The 24,049-nt window shown below is 42.0% G+C and overlaps 1 protein-coding gene across 2 annotated transcripts in view; it reads left to right on the top strand.

The window, feature by feature from the left end:
• The window catches only part of cdh13 (cadherin 13, H-cadherin (heart)), a 402,025-nt gene that overhangs the window by 326,405 nt on the left and 51,571 nt on the right, over positions 1 to 24,049 (top strand). For both annotated transcript variants that reach the window (XR_003693189.1, XM_028585823.1), the window contains exons 10-11: positions 7,109 to 7,291; positions 8,114 to 8,367. Coding sequence is in view for 1 of the 2 variants with exons in the window: in XM_028585823.1 (XP_028441624.1) it covers positions 7,109 to 7,291; positions 8,114 to 8,367 (437 nt within the window). In the remaining variant the exon portion in view is untranslated. The remainder of the gene's footprint in view (positions 1 to 7,108; positions 7,292 to 8,113; positions 8,368 to 24,049) is intronic.

Genomic DNA, 24,049 nt, shown 5'->3' with positions numbered 1-24,049 from the left:
AACTGACAGACACACTTTTTCGGCTTAAAATGACAGTATGAACCGCTAAAAACACAACAACCTCACTGTCCTCTCCACACGCCAGTCAGGCACACTTCCTTGGCTTAGAATTACAATACGAAACGCTAAAAATACCACTATCTTGCCGATGGAACACACTTCATTGGCTTAGAATTACGGCAACAATCGCTAAACACAATGCAAACTCACAGTCCTCTTTTTACGATTTACAGCCCCCCTCTCGTGGCTTAAAATAACTCACCGTTGTCGGCTGCAGCCGCTGAACTACACGTTGTAAACAGCCATGGGCTGCATGCCTGGTCCTCCCGGTAACATTAGCAGTTAACAGGGTTAGCATGGCGGCGTTAGCCAGGACCAGTCGGGATCACTTTACTTGCTGTCTCAATTGTTTTTGCGAGTAACCAACTCGGGTACTCTAGCTATATAATTCTATGTGAGTACACAAATGTTGAAATGACAAAAAATGCCCATCCCTAGTAGCTGTGATAAATTAGCCTGAAGCTAATGCTTACCTGTTCAGGAGAAAATAAGCCAACTCTGCGTCCTTTTGGGATTTAAGCTGTCTCCATCTTTCAAATACATCTCCAATATTTACCAGGGGGTTGTTACGTCTCTGGTCACGCAATTGTTAGAAACATGCTGTTTTCTTTTTTAATGTAATGTAGAATCTATCTCCGTTGATCCTGTTCGTTTGTTTGCTGCTTTCATGGCTGTACTAACGTTACAGCTGTAGCGTGCTGGGTTTACGTGTTTACAGGTATATCTGGCAACCCGGGCTGTCTGTCAAACTGGGCCGATGATAACAACACACAGATCAAAACATAAACATAAATTCCGTCACGGAATGTAAATTTCAAAAAGAAAAAATACTGACATTAGCATTGTTGTCAGAAAAGATAGTATTTCAGTTTAACATGTTTCCTTAATATCTGATGAGGCATTGGTGTCATTTTTGGATTTATTACAGTACAAATATTACATATTGGACCTTTAACATGTTTTTACATGTTAATTCATACTGAAAAAATTACCGTCTACAGCCGCGAGAGGGCGCTCTAGGCTTGTGACAACTAGAACGCTGCTCCTAAAGACAACTGAGAAAGAAAAGAGATAACAAACTGCAGGTAGTAAAATATGCAGCCGAAAACGGTAATCGAGCAGCAGAAAGAGAGTTTGAAATGAGGGAGAAACTTGTGAGGGGGACTGGCGAAAAGGTGACTCTTACTGCAATGAAGAAAACAAAGAAAGCTAATCGGCTAATCGTGGGCTGAAAGCAAGACGGCCAGAGCTGGAGGAAGGAGTCGGGAGGGGCTCGTTCACGGTGCAGTTACGTCTCCACGCCTTTTAATACATCCATGCTCCACGCCCTGGTAGCTAGTTGTTCTGTGTGCTATTGTATAGTTCAATAACTGTTAATGTGTTACGTTAACATACCGGACACCTACCGTATTCAGCGTATTGTTCTGTGTGCTATTGTATAGTTGAACAGCATTTTTTGACTGATGCGACTTATACTCCGGAGCGACTTATAGTCCGAAAAATAATTCTGATTTTCTCTTTTTTTAGACCAATATTGCGATTGCGATTCAGTATGCACTTTTCACGTTTCTTCTGTATTATTCACTATACGCAAGAAATAAATCATTCTGTGGTATGACCGACACAACATCGGATACAGTCAACATGTACAGTAAACTGCTCTTTCAAGTATGTGAGGCCTACATGTTAAAATGAAATGAGATTAATTGCTGCATGAATTGATATGAATAGCATAAGCTGTTGAATTGTAAACACCTATTACAATAGAACTTACTATAACACCAGAGGCCAGCAAGATGTGGCGTTACTGAGGTAACTTCAGGTTCAGCCCAGGGTTTTGTGTATCACGATGGTGGATCACTTGTTACCGGTTTAAATCGCCATGGTAACTTGTGCTGAACACCTAACCTGGTCGGGAGCAGGTTATGTTGGAGATTAGAGATCAGCCGGTGTAAAAGCACCGCTTACTGACCAATCAGTACTAGACTGATAACGGTGTCACCGTTCTTAGAAGATCTGGTGGAGTTCGGTGCGCGGAGAGAGAGAGAGAGAGAGAGAGAGAGAGAGGTGCGCTCATGAAAGTTAAAACTTTTAGAGACCGACAACCCCGTTAACATTCCCTAATGGGTATCTTTATGAAAGATATAGATTTTCAGTGGCGGGAATTCCATATAGGCCGTGTGTTGCCAATGCGCACATCGGTTTGAATTATGTTTTTATATTATTTATTTGCCCTCACGATTTTACCACTGCCAGGGTTGCAACTGAAATAAAACGACAGTTTATGGAAAGCACAAGTGTAATTATGGTCAGATCTTGTGCCTGACTGATGGGGAAGTGATATTGATAAGCGTTGTGATTTACGCATTTACAGCGTCGGCTATTTTGTTTGCCAGCTTTCCTTCCTGTTGTAGGAAGCAGCGACTGTATTGCTTGCTCTTCTAATGAAAAGTAATCGACATCTCTAAACCACAGCAGCATGGATGGCAAAACAGAAGCAGCGACTGTATTGCGTTTTGCCTGTAAAACCGTGTCTGTGTTCTTCATATTTATGTAGAATTATAGTTTGCTCTTCTTATGTAAAATACGCAGCTCTGGTAGATGTTTGTGATTGGTCGCGCTGTGCAAACACCGCCTCTTTTATGTGAACGCGCAAATCGCTGGATTGGGAAACCCTGGGTTGATTGAACTGGTTGTTAACCACCGTCTAGCAAATGTTTATATTGCACAGGAATTAATGCAAACCCATGGATGTTTGGATCTGTCGCAAAAAAATGAAAAGTAATCGACATCTCTAAACCACAGCAGCATGGATTGCAAAACGGTTAACTGGGATGTACGGGATTTAGCCGACCTAAAATAAGAAAATGCTTTTGCATGTTCCTACAGCAGGTTCACATACAATGGAGTGAGGTCACGCTTGCACACATATGACATGTGACAGACTGTAATACCAAGTGAACAAAAGCCACCATCCCAATCATAGGTATAAATAGCGTAATCAAAAATTACAGCGCTGAAACTGTCAAGTGAAACTTGACATTATCCATTATTTATCTTTTCTTCTTAAGTTGTTGTGCCTGAAATGACTATCACCCAATTATCTTTTGGCAGCATGGCATTACCTTGAAGATTTATGGGACAGATTGGAAAAGTCAGGCATAAAAGGAGATGTGAAACAGAAAATCAATGCCACACTGTAGATTTTTTCTCATTGGAATCTTAAATGTCTGAGGATTATCTATCTATCTATCTGGCTGTCTACAGTACTGTGTGTGAGTGTGCGTGTGCGTGTGTGTGTGTGCGTGTGTGCGTGTGTGTGTGTCACACTTTATTTGACTCTTGGCCGTCATCACCCTGGTCATGTGGTCATCTTTTTCTGAGAGTGAAGCGAGCAAGAGCCACTAGTAATTGGCTTTCTGTCTGGGGCTGTGAGTTTCAGATAGAAAACAGCCAACAGACACACACACACACACACACACAAACACACACACCCACACACACTCACACACACACACACACACACACGGATAAAAGCGAACTTGAAGAGAGACCTAGTTTTTTTTCCTATTTCGCAATCTCTCCCCTCTCTCTCTTAATATGTTTAAGTCATTTCAGGCTAGAAGCCCTACCTCATAGTTAGTCATTTCCTTCTAGTCTTTCAGGTGACTGGTTGCTTTGTGCTCCAGGTGGAATTGGGGCGTTATCAGCGGCAGGGCAGGAGCCCAGTGGCCACATCACACAGAATAGAGCTTTTCCTCCAACCGCATGACTGCCCCACATGATTAAACCCAATCTGACTGGCTGTTGTCTGTCTGTCTGTACTGTATTTGTGTGAGTGTGTTTGTGAGGGAAGGACAGAGAGCTTGCCAATGGTGCGTTTGAGTCTTATCTGCTGTCTGAAGTCCAGAGGAGCACGGCAATGCCAATAACGTGCATTTGTTCCTGATCACAGTGTGTCTTTGAGTACGTACAGTGGGGCCATGTAGGTAATGTTTGCAAAAATGTCTTTTATTTCTTCAGTGTTCTTCGCTAACGCTAAGGCAATTTCTGTTTACATTTAAATTCCAGTAAACCCCACCTTTTTTAAAATGAACACTGGGCTTTTTTATGTATCCAACAAGCCTCCTAATTTTCACATGCTGCTTTTGTACCAGCCTGCCGCAGACTCGCAGGACAAAAGGGTCATCAACGCCCGTGTGGGCACAAACATAACCTCCTTCTGTAAAGAACATTGTGTTTCTATCCTCTGCACCCTAAATGACTGTGAATGGTTCAATGCGGGGTTTGGATGAATAAAAAAGGGAGAAAAGAAAGGAAGGAGAAGAAATCAATGTTTGTGTCTCTTCAGATAAATGCATGGAGCAAGGCAGTGTAAAGGCGGTAAGAGGGTAATCTGTGAAACAACAATACCGTGGGCTGACAGGAGACGCAGTAATCTAAGCTGGACCAGCGCTATCCTTAAACAGAGTGTTCTGTGTCTGAAAGATTACACTGTAATCTCTGCCACCGTAATGGTCCTGACACACACGCACGCACACACACACGCGCTCACACACACAGAATTGCTTCTGCCTGCCTAGAGCTTCTGCAAGGGTACCCCTGTTCAGGATGTAGTCTTTAGTGAGAGTCTTGCTGGCAGAATGCATCGATAGGATCTGATTGAGGCCTGCTGCCAACAATGAGCAGAAAGGTGGGGGAGTGATTGACACTGAAAGACAAATGAGATGCACTGTGGAGAATCCACTGTTACAGCATGTGTGCTGTTAGCCGTGCATTCGTGTGAATGAATGTTTAGGCAAGTGTTTTTTTTTTTTTTTTGGATTTGACTGCCGAATATACGACAGTGTATTAACTATTACAATTCTTTACATACTTCTTTATTTCTGCCTTTCTTCCGTTTTTTAATTCCTTCTCTTCTTTTCAGCTGTCGCTTCTGAGTGTAAAAAATAGCTTTGACGTTTTACAACTGTATCCCTGCACAGAAATATATGGAAAGGACTAACACGAGGAGCAAAGAATAGGATGCTTTACTTGCAATTTTCTCCCTAAAATCAATTATTTAAATGATAAGGATGATAAGGTTGTTTTAGAAAACATTGCAAAGACTGTGACCGACCAAGCAGATGTACAGTGAGGAAAATAAGTATTTGAACACCCTGCTATTTTGCAAGTTCTCCCACTTAGAAATCATGGAGGGGTCTGAAATTGTCATCGTAGGTGCATGTCCACTGTGAGAGACATAATCTAAAAAGAAATTCCAGAAATCACAATATATGATTTTTTTAACTATTTATTTGTATGATACAGCTGCAAATAAGTATTTGAACACCTGTCTATCAGCTAGAATTCTGACCCTCAAAGACCTGTTAGTCTGCCTGTAAAATGTCCACCTCCACTCCATTTATTATCCTAAATTAGATGCACCTGTTTGAGGTCATTAGCTTCATAAAGACACCTGTCCACCCCATACAATCAGTAAGAATCCAACTACTAACATGGCCAAGACCAAAGAGCTGTCCAAAGACACTAGAGACAAAATTGTACACCTCCACAAGGCTGGAAAGGGCTACGGGGAAATTGCCAAGCAGCTTGGTGAAAAAAGGTCCACTGTTGGAGCAATCTTTAGAAAATGGAAGAAGCTAAACATGACTTTCAAGCTCCCTCGGACTGGGGCTCCATGCAAGATCTCACCTCGTGGGGTCTCAATGATCCTAAGAAAGGTGAGAAATCAGCCCAGAACTACACGTGAGGAGCTGGTCAATGACCTGAAAAGAGCTGGGACCACCGTTTCCAAGGTTACTGTTGGTAATACACTAAGACGTCATGGTTTGAAATCATGCATGGCACGGAAGGGTCCCCTGCTTAAACCAGCACATGTCCAGGCCCGTCTTAAGTTTGCCAGTGACCATTTGCATGATCCAGAGGAGTCATGGGAGAAAGTCATGTGGTCAGATGAGACCAAAATAGAACTTTTTGGTCATAATTCCACTAACCGTGTTTGGAGGAAGAAGAATGATGAGTACCATCCCAAGAACACCATCCCTACTGTGAAGCATGGGGGTGGTAGCATCATGCTTTGGGGGTGTTTTTCTGCACACGGGACAGGGCGACTGCACTATATTAAGGAGAGGATGACCGGGGCCATGTATTGCGAGATTTTGGGGAACAATCTCCTTCCCTCAGTTAGAGCATTGAAGATGGGTCGAGGCTGGGTCTTCCAACATGACAATGACCCAAAGCACACAGCCAGGATAACCAAGGAGTGGCTCTGTAAGAAGCATATCAAGGTTCTGGCGTGGCCTAGCCATTCTCCAGACCTAAACCCAATAGAGAATCTTTGGAGGGAGCTCAAACTACGATGACAATTTCAGACCCCTCCATGATTTCTAAGTGGTAGAACTTGCAAAATAGCAGGGTGTTCAAATACTTATTTTCCTCACTGTATATCCAACCTGTTCTCACTGCCAACGCCTCTAGCGTCTTTATGGATTGTGCCCATTTCATGTAAACAAACTAAAGTTATGTTTACATTCATGTTTCTTACAAAATGCATTGTGTGTATCCTTAAAGGTCTAACAAGCATGACAAAAACCGAGAGTCCATTATACTTGTGGGGTCCCGACAGCTTTGTGGGGCCAAAATGCTGGACCCCACAAGGTTAAAGGGCTGTTTGAGGGTTAAGACTTGGTTGTAGGATTAGGGATAGAATTAGGTTATGGTTAGGGTGAGGGTAAGGGCTAAGGTTAGGCATTTAGTTGTGATGGTTAAGGTTAGGGTAAGGGGCTAGGGAATGCATTATGTCAATGACGGGTCCCCACAAAGATAGTGTCACACACCTGTGTGTGTGTGTGTGTGTGTGTGTGTGTTTGTGTGTGTGTGTGTGGTATGCCTGATCACAAAACAAATAGAAACTCTTTGTCTATACCACCCTTTCTGTCTCTTTTCTGTCTGAGTCCAGTCTGATTTGTTCTGTAAAAGTCAATAGATTCCGGTATGGTCAGTTCGTCCGGCTCACTAATGGAGATTTGTCTGTCTCCTCTAACAGTTTGAGGCCTCTGTGTACGAGGGCTCGACGGGTGTGGTGGTGAACCTGACGGTAGACGACAGAGACGACCCAGACACGGGGGCGTGGAGAGCGATCTACTCTATAATTAACGGAGATCCCACACTGAGCTTTGAGATCCAAACTAACCCAGACAATAATGAGGGAATGCTGTCCGTTGTCAAGGTAACGTGTATCTTAACTTTCCCGATGCATTCATATGCTGCAGTTGGTAACGTCATTACCCTACCCTTACATCAGGGGACTTTAATGTTTTTTTAAGCCACCCCTTAACTGAGAGATGGAGCAGAGACCCCCTACTGCATATATTGTATGAAATTAAGTTGCATAAACTGGGCCTACAATAATGTGTAGGGTTGCCTCAAGCCTTTATACATACTTTTTTTTTTTTTTTGCATAGAATACTGAGCTATTAAAATAATAATAATTGGTATGATTTTTAAATCATGTTTTAATGTTAAACATACATGTGGCACAGTCAATCCTTAGGATTACAGTAACTGTATCTTTGGATGGTTACCTTAGAGCAGTGGTTCCCAACCTTTTTTCCTTGGCGCCTCCCCTACTCATGTCTAAGAAAAGCTGAGCCCCCCCATGGCGTTTCTCTGCCATTTTTCATTCATAAAATAGTGATGCCGTGGTGGCAGGAAAAATGAGGATGATAGCAGCTACCAGCTGACCTGATGACAGCAAGGGCCCCAGGTTAAGAGGTCCCGGAGGTTTGGCCTACTAAGTAGCCTGCCTACAATTTTAAGCGAGAACAAAAATACGCAGAAGCATAAAACAGCCTTAAGCCTATCATCAGTGGGTTGTTTTTTTCACAAATAGGCTGATTTATATTTGCTAATAATATTTTGGATTCATGTTCAAGACATTGACAATAATAATTTGATAGCTCCCCTGCAGTAACTCTGAGGACCCTCCCAGGGGTCCCAGATCCCCTCTCGAATCCTCTGCCTTACATTCACAATAATTATCTCCCTTCAGCCACTGGACTACGAGGCCCCCGTGGGTCACACGCTACTCATCAAAGTGGAGAACGAGGATCCTCTGGTTCCAGATGTTGGCTATGGCCCCAGCTCCACTGCCACTGTCCGTGTCACAGTCCTGGACATCAACGAGGGCCCCGTCTTCTTCCCCAACCCCCTGACAGTCACCAGGATGGAAAACATTCCTTTGGGCAGCTTAGTGGCCTCACTCAACGCCACAGATCCAGATACATTACAGATACAGAGCATCAGGTAAGCGGCCTGGGGTAAAATCACGTGGAAAAGGGCCAGCGTTGTCTTGTGTATAAGAAAATGAGAAGATAGAAAGAATGGGAGGGAGCTTGTTTGTGTTGTGCCATTGAATGTCGTCTGCTGTATTGAGCTTTCTGATATTCAATTAGTTTCACTCTGTTTGGTTGAGCAACAAAATGAAGTATTGTTTGTCATTGGGAGCACTTCAAGTTTTCTTTCATACAAGGGCAGTTTTCTTATGTCAGTGAACTTTCAGATATTTTCATCCCTCTCGTCCGATTCACATCTCCTCCATCGCCAATGTTTTCTTTCCCTGTTAGGCTGCTTTATCTGTCTGTGTTGAAAGATATTGATATTGCACGGGCAATCTGCAATTTACTGGCACAGTTCAAACCATTCACCCCAGTCAACTGAAAAGTCACAAAGTGGGGCAGCTCATTAACTATAACTATGTTAGAGAAAAAGCCTTTCCTCGATTATTACTTGATCATAACAGGAAGGCTATTAGTTTCACTACAGTATGTGCTACAATAAAAATGATTCCTCTTGCTGCCAAGGGAGCCCCATAGCGTGTGCTGCACTTCCTTTTATAAGATGGAAAACTCATAATTGCATTTATTGGCTTTCAGGCCTAATTTGTACTCAATTTATATTGCTTTCTTTCTGCACCCTTGGCGTTATATATGGCGTAAAAAGTAGTGTTAAGTAAACACATGGGGATAATGGTGACCCAGGGAAATAAACCTCAGCAGATCATGACTTTAGTGCTCCAATTATTGATGCTGCTTTATGTGCTGTAAAACGTAATCGCCATGTCAGTATCAAATGCTATATAAGGTGGAGATGTTAAACTGAATGTTGTATAGGAGGCAGGACCTGTGTCCATAAAGCTCTGACAAGTGGTGGTCTGAGATCAATCAGGTCACATGACCATATGACTGAAAAAAAATGACTGAGAGCGCAATACTGGTCTCTGAATACATATTTTGCTCAGTTGTACCAGCATGCTAGCTGAATACTTGAATCATAGAGCAGTTTTTTTTGTTGTTTTTTTCTGGGAAGATCAAGAAACATGCTCTGTTGAACACTATCTTAGGCCACAAGCTTACTTTTTAAATCTACATACAGTAGTTCCATGCAAATGGCTGAGGTCTATCTGTATTTTGATGGTTGGTGTCTTTTCCTTTATTAAGTTAACCTTAGTCTCACAATGCCAGACCTACCTCCACAGAGCTGTGGCTTGGGTGTTTTCCAAGGAGTTGTTACCTATTTCAAGCCGAAACTCGGTTAAAAAAACTGGTCCGGACCAGGTTAGGCGTACAGCATAAGTTACCATGGCGATCTAGCCAGAAAGAGAGCCATCTTCGTCATATGTCACTTTAGAATCGACATACCTCGCTAAACCTCCAATCTTGCTTCGTGGCACGGCCCTCTGAAGCCTCAAAAGTTTGGCAATGTGCAAGATTTAAAGAACAGAAATAGATTTATTGGACAATAAAGACACGCAGTCTTATTTTCTTTTTTCCCCAAGCCTCAAGGGCCCATTCACTGCGGCGGAAGTAGGACACAGTTTTATGTTCTTTTTCTACATTCTGAATTGAGTCTTGGCTACATCACATCGGCTTGTCCTTCAGCAGCTATTGGTCATCAGTAACCCATTTACCATATCCACTGCTCCTGAATAGCACTCCAACAGAAAAAATTCCTACTGATGCAGGTCTCAAGTTCTAATAATATGTTGTCATTGAACAACAGCATAAAAGAATTTTATTTCTATATGACTCACTCAAGTTGGGTGAGCTTGAATAGCCTGGTGTCTGTTTTTGGGTTTATTTTCTGACACACCGACAATTCTGATGTTTGCATTTTTAAGCTATATTGATAACTTAAAAGCCTTCACCAAAGATTTTCATCTATCTATAGCCATGGTGGGTTCTGTGTCAGTGACACTTTCTTTGCATCGTTGACTGATCTTCCAAATCATATGTCTGCATCTTTCTAACTTTATCCTTGCTGCTCTGCTCCTATCATCTTCCTCGTACATTTCTGTATTTATTTCATGGCCTCCATGTTTGTTGTCATTTCATCCTCTGACATTTTGCCTGTAACAGTAACTTTGAAGTGTCATAACTGTGACCTGCAGACAGGTTGAGGACATTGTGAAAGGCAGACAGTTGGAGAGGTGGAAGTAAGAGAGAGTGTGCACAGAATGAAATGGCAAAAATAGAGAGATCTCCTTACCTTCCTCTCCCCTGTCTGTCTCTGCATAACTGTGCAGGAGTGTTTGTGTGTGTGTGTGTGTGTGTGTGTGTTTGTTCGTGTGCGCGCGCGTGTGTGTGTGTGTGTGTCTCAGTGTGTATGCCCCCTGGGCTGCATAGGTCAAATGCATTTGACACGGAACACAATCGGTGTGACTCACTGGTCAGAGTCGGCAGCACACACACATTGTGGTTGGACTGTATGTGTATGTTTGTGAGGACTAAATCAATTCTTTAACAACATACAACCTCATGTTAACTTTATATTTTACACACTAGTCTGGTAATTGCGTTTTTTTGACAAGAAACAGCATGGGGAGAAACAAGGGTACACAAAGTAGCCAGCTGCTAAACTTGAGAAACTCAATATATGAAACATGTGCATTACATTTCAAAGCTAAACCCTATTTTTCACAGGACTATTGTTACCTGGTGCCCCTTGTGATTTATGTGTGCAAATCTGCCATGTGTGACATTTCTGGACAGCGGTTCGACCCAAAGCAGACTCAGGCCCCATTCAGACAGGATTAAAATTCCAGTGGGAGATGGGGAATAAAATATTTGCCATGCTGCTTAATTTATTATGCAAGTTGTATTTTAGCCAATGCCATATTGTTGTTCCATCATATATTACAATAGACAGTAAAATAAATGAACCACCAGATCCCGTTGCTCTGGACGGAGACCAGTGAAGGCTATTAGAAGCACTTTTCCGGCGATGGCTAAGTGTTACTGAGCAGCCTCCAACTGAGCTTGCCGACGTATATGTGACGTGAGAAATCTGTCTGAAAGTTGTAAGTCTTCTGGTAGCTGTGCCGAGAGAAATCTCAACCATTCCGAATCTTCCAGAGACGGAGAGCCTGGTGAGAGTATATGTAAGGAGATAACATAGGCATAGGCTAATTATTGCTAACTAAAGTGCTAGTTAACATTATTAATTTAACCAAACAGCTAATGTAAGTCGAAACTGCCTGCGAGCTTCTCCTGTACTATACGGTAATTCCTCTACTATGCAACAGTAAGTCACGTGGTTATGACACAATCGCTAGCCTATTTTTAGAAAAATGTCTGCTATGGGGCCATAATGTGAAATACAAGGTAATGGAGCCTTTTATACATTGTTGTGTTTCTTTAGAAATAAACTATGGACAAATAGAGTCTTTAAACACTTCAGATTTGTCATTCTCTGTCAAAGTGACGCCAAAATGAATGGCAGTCAATGGGATGCTAACGGGGGGATGATGGCTTGTTAGCAACAAAATGGCTCCATAGGAACTACGCTTTATGGAGGCTGGCTTACCCCCTTGTATATTACACAGAAAAATCATGGGATCCTTGTCACTAGCTGAGCTGATTAAACTCAGTAAAAGAAAACATACATGGGAAGTTTAAAAAATTTAAAGAGGGATTTAAATCAAATCCTTAAAATCTGATAAAGGACATGGCTCAGTGAATACAGTGGTGGGATACGCAGCTGTAGAGGACGGTTGGCCGTCACCCACACCGGCCTACCTCTCTTAGGGTGTTTTTACAACTATAGTTCGTTTGCTTTGGAAATCATGACCCGAATTAGTTGATGAGTTTGTAAACCTGGAGCGATTTCCCCTTGGTTTGGTTTCACACCTGGAAAAGTCTGAGGGTACCAAAATGGCTCAATTGTGTATTTGTCCCCAATTGCTCCTTCCAGGCAGCGCTGTGACCGCTGCTTTCAAGGCACCTAACCCTAACCTTAACCCTAACCATAACCAGTGCCTTCCAACGGTGCCTTCCAGGCAGTGCGGCCTGGAAGGCATCATTTGGGGCAAAAAAACACTGATAAACACCAAAATGCATAATTACAAATCACAAAAGAACGTTCACTCCTCTTTTTGCAAGAAAGTTAATTCAGGTAGAAGTTCCTGTGTGAAAAGACTTTACGCTAAGCTTCCCCCTATGAGGAATGTATAAAAGCTTGAGGGCGAGAGCAGATCAGAGCTCATGATTCGGAGGACAACTCGGTGGACCAGCTCTGACTTGACGTCTGATTGCTACGGAAACATAGTCTCTGTTTTGTGAACCCACAGCTGTGTTGTAACTCGTATGCTGTACTCCGTAAATGTGCTTAATTGAACTCTTCGTCTCAGATTGATCCTTGTGTTTTGGTAGAGTTAAGTTCCATTAAAGAAGAAAGGAGAAGGCACGGGAATTAGGTAATTGGAGTCAGATTTCTCAGGCCTTAGGGCCTTATTTCGGGCCTGTATTTTAGATGTAATTCCCACTTCAACCACAAACACTTTGAAGTAGGACAGACTCTGATCAGCCCTGCAGTTGTCCATGATCAATCTTCTTTCCTTTCATAATGTTGACGACATGAATCAAAAGATTATCTGGAGATATTGAAAAAAAAGATGATAAAAGAAATGTTTCACACATCTACTGTCCACATGAATAAAAAGATGCACCTATTCTTTTTTATGTTAAATCACATTAATTATAACAGTGCTTTGGGCAAAAAAAGTTATGTTTTTAATTTACCTTATTTGGCGCAATGGTGAAGAGAATAATTAAAAACAACAAAGCAGTTTTGCTTTTCTCCTGCAGCACTATGTGCACCACTTTCACCTAAACTGACCTCAGATAGTCCGTACTCTCACTCTCCCCCATTAAAACGGACACGTTACATAATTACAGCAAACATGAGTCGTTTTAATCCCGTTCAGTATTTAGACCAGGCTATTAGGCTGTGCAGGGATTTGTCTGCTGAAGAAGTTTTCTAGCCCACTTGACTGGTTTAGGGCTTTAGTCAAGCAGAGTGGTTAGAAGACAGCCCCATCCGACAGACAGAACGACAGACAATGCTGATGAGAAACAGAGAAAGTTGGACCAAAGTTGGGAGCGTGCCTATGGTCCCACAGCCCTATGTTCCTACATTATTTTTTTTACAAAATTAGGCCCTATGTTCCCACATTTCCTTTTTTCATAAATTTGTATCAGATTTTATCCCCCTTTTTCCCAATTTGGTAGCCAATTACACCCAACCTATTATCCAGTAGCAATGGATTACAGATGGAATGTAACCCTAACCCTAACATAGGGCCTAATTTAAAGAAAAATCTTAGAAATGTGGGAACATAGGGCTGTGGGAACATTGGGCTGTGGAAAAATAGGGCTGTGGGACCATTGGGTTGTGGGAACATAGGGCTGTGGGAACATATGCCTGACACCCAAAAGTTTATGTCTGGTAAACCTGACTACAGAAGTGTTTTGCTTAATGCGTGGGCGCTTGACATTGAGGAAGTATGTAGCACTTCAGGGTACAAATCTAGTACGCTGAAACCTGGGCGGAACTTTAGTCAGAAAGTTTACTCTGATACTCAAATCCTGTCTTGGCATTGGCTCTTCATGCAGCTCCGGCTCTGCAGCTCTGGCTGTGAAGAGGGGAGCAACTAATCTAAAGTGTCGTTAAGAAAGTTTGGCTAATTCAATTAGGTCTCATTTCCAGTGACAGGACTCTCATCGGTTGTCGAATAATTATTTACACTGAAGTAATTGATGCTTGATGGGAAAAGGAGAGGAGGAGTGTTTTAACCCTTGTGTTGTCTAAATGTCTATATCAGGAATATGGGTTTCTTTTAACTACCTAATTTTGATTACCCAAAAATAACATGGCTCATTTCATACAACGTGCTTCGCAAGTACAACAAAAATCTATACTTTCATTGAATTTTGTTCAATTTTGAGTGACTGTGATATTCTGTTCTTTGTTTTCCTGATGTGTCTTCTTGGCTAGTGTGTGTGGTTAGTGTTTTTATTTTATTTTCAAGTGATCAGAGTAAATCTTTGCTGCTTTTTACCACCAAAACCAAACAGCAGGTCGATAAACCAGACGTTATTAAAGATTTTCCATCGCATGGAGAAGCTGTAGACAGATCAAAACAGAATGTTATGAACACAACAGTTGGATATAAAGTCTGAGGGGGGGAAAAAATGGGTGATAGCTTTAAAAATAAAAACATTACCACTGTGTTTCTGACAGCAATATATGTCCCAGTTTAGCCAACACTCTTCGGTCTTCAGACTTAGCCTCCTCTCGACTACAACTTCTCCATCTCCTCCAAAACACATTGAACTTATTTTCTTCTCCTTGCTTTTGAAAATAGAGAGAATCTCAAACAGTTGGGTCATCCATTATTCAGCAGCTAACCTGTCTACTTTCACTTCTGGTCATATTCAAGTTAAAAGGGATGGGACTTAAAGGAAGAGGGATGAGGAGCTGCAATGTCAGGCATGAAAACTGGCAGGTAGCTTTGAGGAGCCAAGGTAAGGGAAGTGATGAGGAAAGAGAGAGTGAGAGAGCGAGACAGATCGACTGACAGACAGACAGACTGTGTGGAATGCTACAATGGCCAACCTGTGAGGGTTCAGACAGTGTGATCGCCTTCAGATCTGCCTGAAATTGTCCCTGTCTGCGCAGGATAACCAACAGTAGGAGAGAGAGAGAGAGAGAGAGAGAGAGAGAGAATGCAGGACATGAGATAAAGATGACAGAAAGGGAAGGACAGAATGTTGGGAAGGAGCCAGTGAAGAGTGATACAACCACTTACTGTCACACGATTTTAATCATACTAGTAGATGTCGTTAAAGAAGATATGATTGGCTGAGACTGCCCTGCAAATGTGTCCAGCCAGATATGTGCAGACCCAGCACAGACCCAGTAACTAGGTCATTTACCCAATTTAACACTTTTTGTGTTGACATGCTGGTGTTAACCAGCTCTTGGATCAGGCTTATTCGTACGTTGTGAGAATAAATATGCAGAGAGCTTGTCTGAGACTGAAATTGGCACAACAACAGAAATGTAAACCTGCAAACAGACTTTATCTTCAAGTGTATCTTAGGAACCCCTGGACTAAACCATTTGCTCATTTTGACAGATGTCAAAATGAGTGTATGCAGTTCTGTTTACGAGCATAGTTGTTCAAATATTAATTATTGTAAGCATTTCTTAAAAGAATTTAAAATGCAGATTATAACAGATGGGCGAGAATGCTTTGAATTGACATTGAAGCCCTGAGTGTTCAATTCTTTTCCCATTATAGTGTCTTTGGCTGTGCTAACTGATGCTCATCTGATACTGGATGATGGGGAAGCAGGACTTGCATGTAAACTCTTAGGAACACTGCATTCCTGTAATTAATGACATGTAATTCAGCCAAATATTGGCGGTTGATGGCCACACTTTAAGAATCAATGCTTTGTAAACATTTTCTTTGCCCCTTTGGCCCCACACATTCAAACAGCTTTTCTTTCTGCCATGGAACATTAAAACAAACAGGAGGAGCATGTGTACTGGAGAACGTGCTTCAGACGTTACGTCATTGTTTGCAATGCACAGGCGTCAAAATGAGAAATCAATAGTGTGTCGTAGCGAAGCAGTTGTCAGAAAGACATTAGTTTTTTTTTTTTTTTTTAAATTTTCTCTCAACTAAGTGGCTGAAAGGGAGGAATGTGAATTAGTTTTCATTGTGTCCTATATGTGCAGCGCTGGCTTGCTTAATTATGTCAAAATAGAATAAAACTGGCATAAGCCAACAGTGTAAAGTTACCACATTACTCTGCAGACTACTGCCAATAAAAAGAAATGCCACCCAACCTGGGACAGGGCTATGTAACTACTGTTTGAGGCAACATTGCATCATCTAAAAGCAGAAGATGGGCTTTCCCAGAGAAAGTCTCAAGGATATGCGTTGCCTGTTTTTCATTTTAATATCACTCAGTAGTGATGCAGTAGAGCTGTAATCGGGCCTTAAAAGTACATTTTGATTGACAGCTTGATTGACAGCCTGAACCTGTTTACAGCCCGACATTATTCAAATGTGCGCACACACACAGCTCTTTTGCTTTTTTTCAAGAATGATTCATTTATACATTTTTTAACATCATTTATTCATGACTGACGTAGGCTATAGGCCACTTGGAAGTTGGAACAAAGAAATAAAATAAGTCCTCCAGAGGCCAGCCTCTGTTTCACCTCCTCAGCATCCATTTTCGCGCTAATCAAAACGCATCACCTGACCGCTCATTTACTGAGCCCGTGTAAAATGATGGAAATTAAGAACAAACCCGTTCCCTTCGGTTTTGGGCAAAGCTCTTCAGCTCTACTCTGCAGAGCGCGAAACAGGCTGAGTCATACTGTCTCCTCCATTTTCTTCCCTATCTTGCATCTGTCCCTCTGGGATGTGAAGGGGCTGATTACAGGCTAATCAGATGTTTAGATTTGTTTCTATTTGTTATTTCTGGCAGTTGAGTAAAGGCCTGCCAAACGCCTGGTACAGGAGGGAAGAGTGAGTAAGCGCGTGGGAGAGAGAGACAGAGACGGAGAGACATAAGTCATACAGTCAGTGTGCCAGGAAATAATTAAAACAATCCTAAAAGATGCCAAGAGGAACAGGGAGAGAGGGGTGCTGTGCTGCGAAGCAGGAGCAAATTGCTTTTCTTCCTCTTAATTACAAGGTTATGGTTTTCAACTGATGCAAAGAGGTGCTATTATGCACCGTATTATAATAATAACTTTTTTTGTCCCGTCTTGTGTTACCCAAGCTTGCTAATTTATGAAAATTATGTAAAAGTCAGAGACAAGAGTGCACTGGTGTCACTGTTTGTAGGTGCAGTAACACTCTTGCAGATAGCTGGTGTGTCTTCTCTGTGCATTCATGTGTCAAAGCAGTGTCCTTGCTTACTCCTCTCTGTCCCTGCCAAATACTGATAATGCAAAGCTTTCATTTTCATCTTTGATTTCCAGCCCGCCCTTTCTCTCTGCGCTCGCTCCGCTGTTGCTGTTCAGTCGACACAGGGGCTCTTTGTTCGGTGTGCTCAGCGGACTGTCTGCAGTTGTTGAGTGGAATTGGCAGAGAGCCTCCTCTAGACTTTACCTGGCTCACGGCAAACAATAGTCAACGGGCTGACAAGAGCGAAAAAGAGGCTATGAGGTTGAGGTTGTGTGAGAGGCAAATCTAACGTAGGATGAGTCTGTACCCAGTCACGCTCACACCCAGGCCTGATTCAAGCTGGATCGGGACACTGGATCGGTAGGGATGCACCGAATCCAGGATTCGAGTTCGGATTGGGCCGAATATTGGGCTTTTTGACGGGGTTCAGTTTCAGCCGAACTTTTTTCCACCGAACTGAACCCTACGCTTGCACTACGCGCGTTACGCTGGTCGACATAATGACTTTGATTGATTACGGGAAGGTGTTTACGTAGGTGGACCGTTCAATGCAGCAGGCTGTGAGGAAGTGAAAATGGAACTGGTGAGCAGAAAAAGTGTTTTTCGGCAGTACTTTCAGTCAAAAGAAGGCCATTCAAGTCCAGCTACATGTTCAATTTGCAATGCCTTTTTCTCAGCTTTGCTAGCCCTACACCGAACAAACAGTGGGCATCAAATAACCCACGAGCCAAAGCCATTCATGGCAGCAATTGGGAAAATGATAGCCACTGACTTGCAGCCCTGTAGCATAGTGGAAGACACTGGATTCAACGAGCTACTCCATCTGCTTGAGCCACGTTACAAAATCCCCTCCAGGCCCTTTTGTACTGACAAAATCTACCCTGAAATGTACGAGTCCATCACTTCCCGCATACAAGCACACGTTGCCGGAGCACATGCTTTGGCATTTAACGCACTGCCGTGGACTTTGTTTACTTCATTAATGTGTTAACTGTGTTAATGGACTGAGGATGGGAGTAGGATTCGGTATTCGGTTTCGGCAGAATCTGAACCAGTGGATCGGTGCATCCCTATCAGTAACTGTAACAAGAAGATAAGCAGAGCAAAGAGACTGTCCTCTCTGGTGCTGCCACCCATGGAGACTTGCAAGGAGGAAATCAAAGTACTTAGAACACGATTAAAGACAAAGAAAAAATTGGCTTCTGTCGCTGATAACATTCAGACAGGATCATTCCTCTCTGTAACCACCTCTCCACGCAGCCTCTTTTCTTAGTTTTTTTTTTTTTTTTACCTTTCTCTCTTTGAATTTACACAAATAACACCTACACCTGATAAGCTTGTTGTGTTAAAGAGGAAGAATGGCAGGAGAGAGTTTTAAGCAAGTAATGTGAAGACATGCCGATACATTGTTCCATGATTGTCAATCAAGCCCCTCAGCCTATTATAATCATGCATCCAGCACTGTAAATACCTTAATTGAAATGTCATTACACACTACACGTCCTTTTTTCCCAAGTGCACATACTTTCCTCGCCGGCATAGACACTAAGACAAACCTCCACTGAATCTCTGTGACAGGTGATTGATGCGACAGGCGCCAGCGTTTGCTTTCCCCTTTCTTAGTGCTGTCACATTTATTTCCCCTGTACTGTATAGACCTGCTGCACTGTGCTGATACAGAGCAGAAATATGAGCAGGTGTGACATGGGTAATTTGTCCACATGGCCTGGAGCTGTGGTTGGCCAAAACTTGGCAGCTCAGCTCAGTTTAAAGTTGAAATCCAGCCCAGAGCGGCTGACCGAGGACTTTATAGGCGACCCCAAAGGAGTCCCTTATTTTTCAACCACAATGGCTTCATTGCCAAATCATCCCTCTCTTTTTTTTCCCCCCTCTGTCTCTCTTTGTCTCAGAAAAAAGTAAAAACTTTACTTGAAGGTATCTACATAAGAGTGACACGACACTGTCATGAACGTGTCATAAACATTATAAGCAAGTCTATTATCATTATAAACGTCTATGACTTAACACTTTTTTTTTAGTAAGTGTCATTGTAGTTTTGTCATGACAAGTTAGGGTTAGGTTTGGGAAAAAACGCATTTCTGTGCGTCTGTTAATACGAGTGACATCTGTCACATACACCTGTCTTGTCGTGGGATCCGTTATTAACATTAAAATATTAATCCGAGCCAATTTAATGGTAAGTAAAGTAAGTAAAATGTATTTTTATAGCACATTTAAAAACAGCTCGCGCTGACCAAAGTGCTGTACATAGCGCATTAGCCACAGAATAATAAGATAAAATAAAATGAATACACTTACAGATCAGTGATTTAAGCTAAGACGACATCCAGAGACAAACACTTAATTACAGACATAACAGGGTAAGACAATTAAAACACAGGGGAGACCAACACTGTGTTAGGTGTGAGTACATTGCACAACCTCGCCTCTGCCAATAGCGTTGGTGTGATGATGCACATAATCCATTTAAAACATGGAGACTTTTGGCTCTGTAATCTGCACATACTGCACAATACGTATCACTGCTGGCTTTTTGTTTATTTATTTTTGTATTTATTTCCTCGGGTCATTGTGCATCGCTATCATACCCTATAGCAGTGTTTCTCAAATGGGGGTATGTGTACCCCCTAGGGGTACTTTGGAAGACTGCAGGGGGGTACGTGAGCTATTTAACAAAAATGTTTAATAGTTACAAGGCTGTTGTCCAGAACATTGGTCCTCTTTATGTAGACTTTTTTTCCTACCAAAAATGTGACATTTGTGTCTCCTTCTTTGGACCTATTCTTGCCTTCCCTCCTTCTACTGTCCTACTTTTTACAAGTTATGAAGTTATGTCACTGTTTTTGAAGTTTTTGATACAATTTTCGACATATTCATGCCTTAGGCTACTTCCTTCCTTCTTTCTACCATCTTTTTCCAAGGTTTTGTCTTTTTTTTTTTTTTTTTTTTGCAGTTTTTGTTTTCTCATTAGCATTTAAATGTTTTTTTCAGTTACAAGGCTGTTGAATAGTAAATCTATCGCTGACAGCGCTGTCCTGTTCCTCTTTATATAGACCTTTTTTTCTACCAAAAATGATTAGCGCTGGTCAGGGGGTACTTGGCTTAAAGGAACAATTCAAAAGTGGTACATTATTGAAAAATGTTTGAGAACCACTGTCCTATAGGACCTCTGAGCCCATTTAAATACAGGATAGATCAGGTCACTGGTCTTATATAACGGGTCGAGTTGTGTTACAAAATAGATTAAGAGATAATTCTGGGTAGATTGGTGCAGGTACTGAGTTTTTGGATGTAGGTTGTATATATGTACAGGTTTGCAATACTAAAGGACTCTGACTGGCACCTCAGATGACACCACCACAGAAGAAATAGAGCAGAGTGGAGACAGTAAGGAAAGTGGGGAGAATTCATTTTCTTTGCACACTTATTCACAGTTCCAGTCTCATGTGTACCTGTCCTATCTCCGTTCTCGATCGCTATTCTTATATCGCTCTCCCTGCTCTGCACCCCCTCCCTCTTTTTTCCTTCTCCTCTTGCTTTACTAGCAGCGAATTTGGATGAAGTGTACAGTTCTTACGGCCAAACACAAGTTGCCACAACCCCTATATTTTTACTGCGTGTCTCTTGATCGATGTTCCCATATCTAGTGCTCACACACAATCAGCAGATAGAAACCCACTATTAGCATTGGCTCAGTGCCGCCTTCTTTCTCTCAGTAAGTTAGACCCCAATCACAGGGAGATCTTGCTGGCAGGAGAGAGAGAATAAAGTGATAGAGAGACAGGTAAAGATAGTAAGATAAAGCAGAAGCCAACGGAAAGTGAGGAGGACAGAAACAACAAGAGAGAAAGACGGGGAAAGTGTGGGGGGGGGTAGAGGGAGAGGGAGAAATGCATTATAGGTTTTCCTGTTATATGCTCTCATTGCCTTTCAAGTGTAGACACTTGTCTAAGTTGCAGGGCCCTGCAGAAAACTAAAAAATGTTAACAGAGACACTTCAAATATCAAGACTAAGCTCTTTGTGTGTGTGTGTGTGTGTGTGTGTGTGTGTGTGTGTGTGTGCATGCGTGTGTGTGTGTGTGTGTGTGTGTGTGTGTGAAAGGGAAAGTGAGATGAAATAGAGTTTGCATTAAAAAAGTGTTGCGTAAATTGAATTCAATTTTTATAATAGAGTTTCTAGGAGGGCAAAATTGGTCAGCTTCTCCAGTGACCAGACAGAGCAGAGATATATGACCTTCTCCTCTACTTTATACGCACGTACTTACAACCATTTTAATATTCATATCGGATGCATTTCCCTTTGCCTCCGACCGTTCAAATCATTATGCTTTAAAGCCTCGTAGAGACACCTGGGAATCACATGTTGTGCCGGGGTTGTTTGACATTGATCTTTGTCGCATTAGGCATCACTATCTCCTCCTCACTGCTGGGCATTTTAATCAGCCAAACAGTAGTCTAGCTTCCAGCCTTTCCCGTGCCCCCACCTGTATTCACTATGTACCTTTTAACAACTCACAATCCCCTGGAAATAGAGGGATTGCTGCAACTAACTATCATACAGTCCTTCCAGAGAGTTTTTTTGTGATTGTTGCGGGCAAAAATCCTTGATTATGCAGCACGTTTTCTTAAAACATGTGATGGTATTGACCGAACTTCCCGACCTCCAATGTTGTGGGCGGGGCTAAGTTTAGCTGGCGTTCAGGCTATTTGATTATTGAAGTTAGCCTAAAAGTAGTCTGGATGGACGACGTTGATGTTTACTTTGCATCGAGGAGACATTAACCGGAAACCTCTGAGAAACGTTACACGCTGAAAACGGCAATGTTTTAAGAGAATTAGGATCGTGCAACAAGGCAGGTCTGCTTGGTTCTTTCAGGGAATGATTGTAAAGATTTACAAAGAATATGTTTAAGGCATTTACTCTCTAACTGGGATATTCTGGGACCGATTGGTGGGGATTGCTATGGACAAAATACACACTGCGATACACTGGTAAGAACGAATTCGGTGTAACCATGTATCAGCTAATTTAAATAGCTCACGTTACTGTATTGTGTGCAACATCTAACTTCATTTGATATTGTATTGTAGCGTTTTCTTTTCCGGGGTGCTAATGTTCCACCTAAACAATATCCTTCCGGAGACAGTTTTGTGGAGCCACACACGCTGCGTCCGGAGCTTAGCGCTGCCCAAGACGATTGTGATTGGCTTAAAGAAATGCAAGAAATGTTTTTTTTTTCTCCTATGCAGGAGTGTTGCCAGACCTGTTGCCAGACCTTCCTTCGCAGCACTGTGGAGATAGGTCTGGCAATGCGAGACTCGCCCCAAAAGCAAAATAAAATGTGTTAAGATTCAGAGCAAAACAGTTATACAAATGCATAAGCACATGGCATATTCTTTGCATATATCGTCACATTACATAAATCTCCCTTTGACCCCAAAATGATCTCTCAGCTCACCTGGAGGTGAGCCTCGAGGTGGAGGACTGATGCTTCACTACTCCAAACCAATTTACCTCTCAAAGTCAGTACATGCATGACCTGACCAGCCGTCCTAGATTGTTACGGCTGTGTTGTGAAACTTAATGATGCTCATTCGGAGAGGGAGGTGATGGCTTGAATATCCATCAACCCCCTGGAACCCCACACGTGCTCAGCAGAAAAACAGGCTCAGCTTGAAGGGAGAGCTAGGTGGATTCAGGGTATGCTTTGGGAGTTTCACGTGGACTTTGATCTGTAGCTCTGGATGTTTGACCAAAAACATTGACTAAGGTAACAAACGCCTTCGACATGATGGACTATGTGATGAAGCAATTGAAAACTCTGCTTTTCAAGCAGGCTTTTAGTTAGTCGAGTTTATGGTTGTTTGTTATGTTTTCTATTTGTACTAACATTTTCTTGTATTTTAATTAGTTGTATTGTATTAAATTTTATTGTGAAGCACTTTGCGATTTTCATCTGTGATAGGTGCTATACAAATAAACTTTACTTACCGTGAAGTTGTGTCAAAATGACCCATATAAATCCAAAAATCTCATAAAGTCTCATATTCCTGTTAACTGTTTTCTGATGTATCACCTCTATGGGTAAGATCTGGTTCCACAAATCACAGTTCTTATGTCAAAAATGACTACGTATGTATACATGTATGTATAAACCCGCTGAGAATTTTGATTTACTCTGAAGTTCCCCTCAACTACAGAGTCTTTCAGTAACTTTAAAGGTTCCGTTCAGTGCTGTCATCAATTTCATTCCACTCCCTCCAGAAAAACGTGATTATGCGATCACATAATTCAATGCGTAATCAGCCAAAGTCCGCATATTTACGCAGGGGTAAAGTAAAATTAATTAATTAATTAATTCGGGTTTTTTTTCCAGATCCAATTTTTTGTTTGGCTGTTCACATTACTTTTTAAAGTGTGGCCTATATCAGATTCCAGTGTGAACTGTTTGTGGTTTCAAACTGACCCGCATGCGCAAAAGAACAATAACAATGACATCAGACGCTGTACGCTGTTGCACTAAAGTTAGGGAGGTTATGGAGGAAGGAAGCATTTTCACTTTTATTTCAAAATGTTTGTGTAATGGCAGCCGTAACATTAATGAGCAGGTGCTGAGGAGGAGAAGAATGAAGAGAAAGAGAGCCAAGTTGGCTATTTTGGCCTTTTGCGGAGTTATGGCTGCAAATTGACTAAAG

This window comes from Perca flavescens, chromosome 8 (assembly GCF_004354835.1).
Source record: "Perca flavescens isolate YP-PL-M2 chromosome 8, PFLA_1.0, whole genome shotgun sequence".
Classification (NCBI taxonomy): Eukaryota; Metazoa; Chordata; class Actinopteri; order Perciformes; family Percidae; genus Perca; species Perca flavescens.
This window is presented reverse-complemented; position numbering and strand designations above follow the sequence as displayed.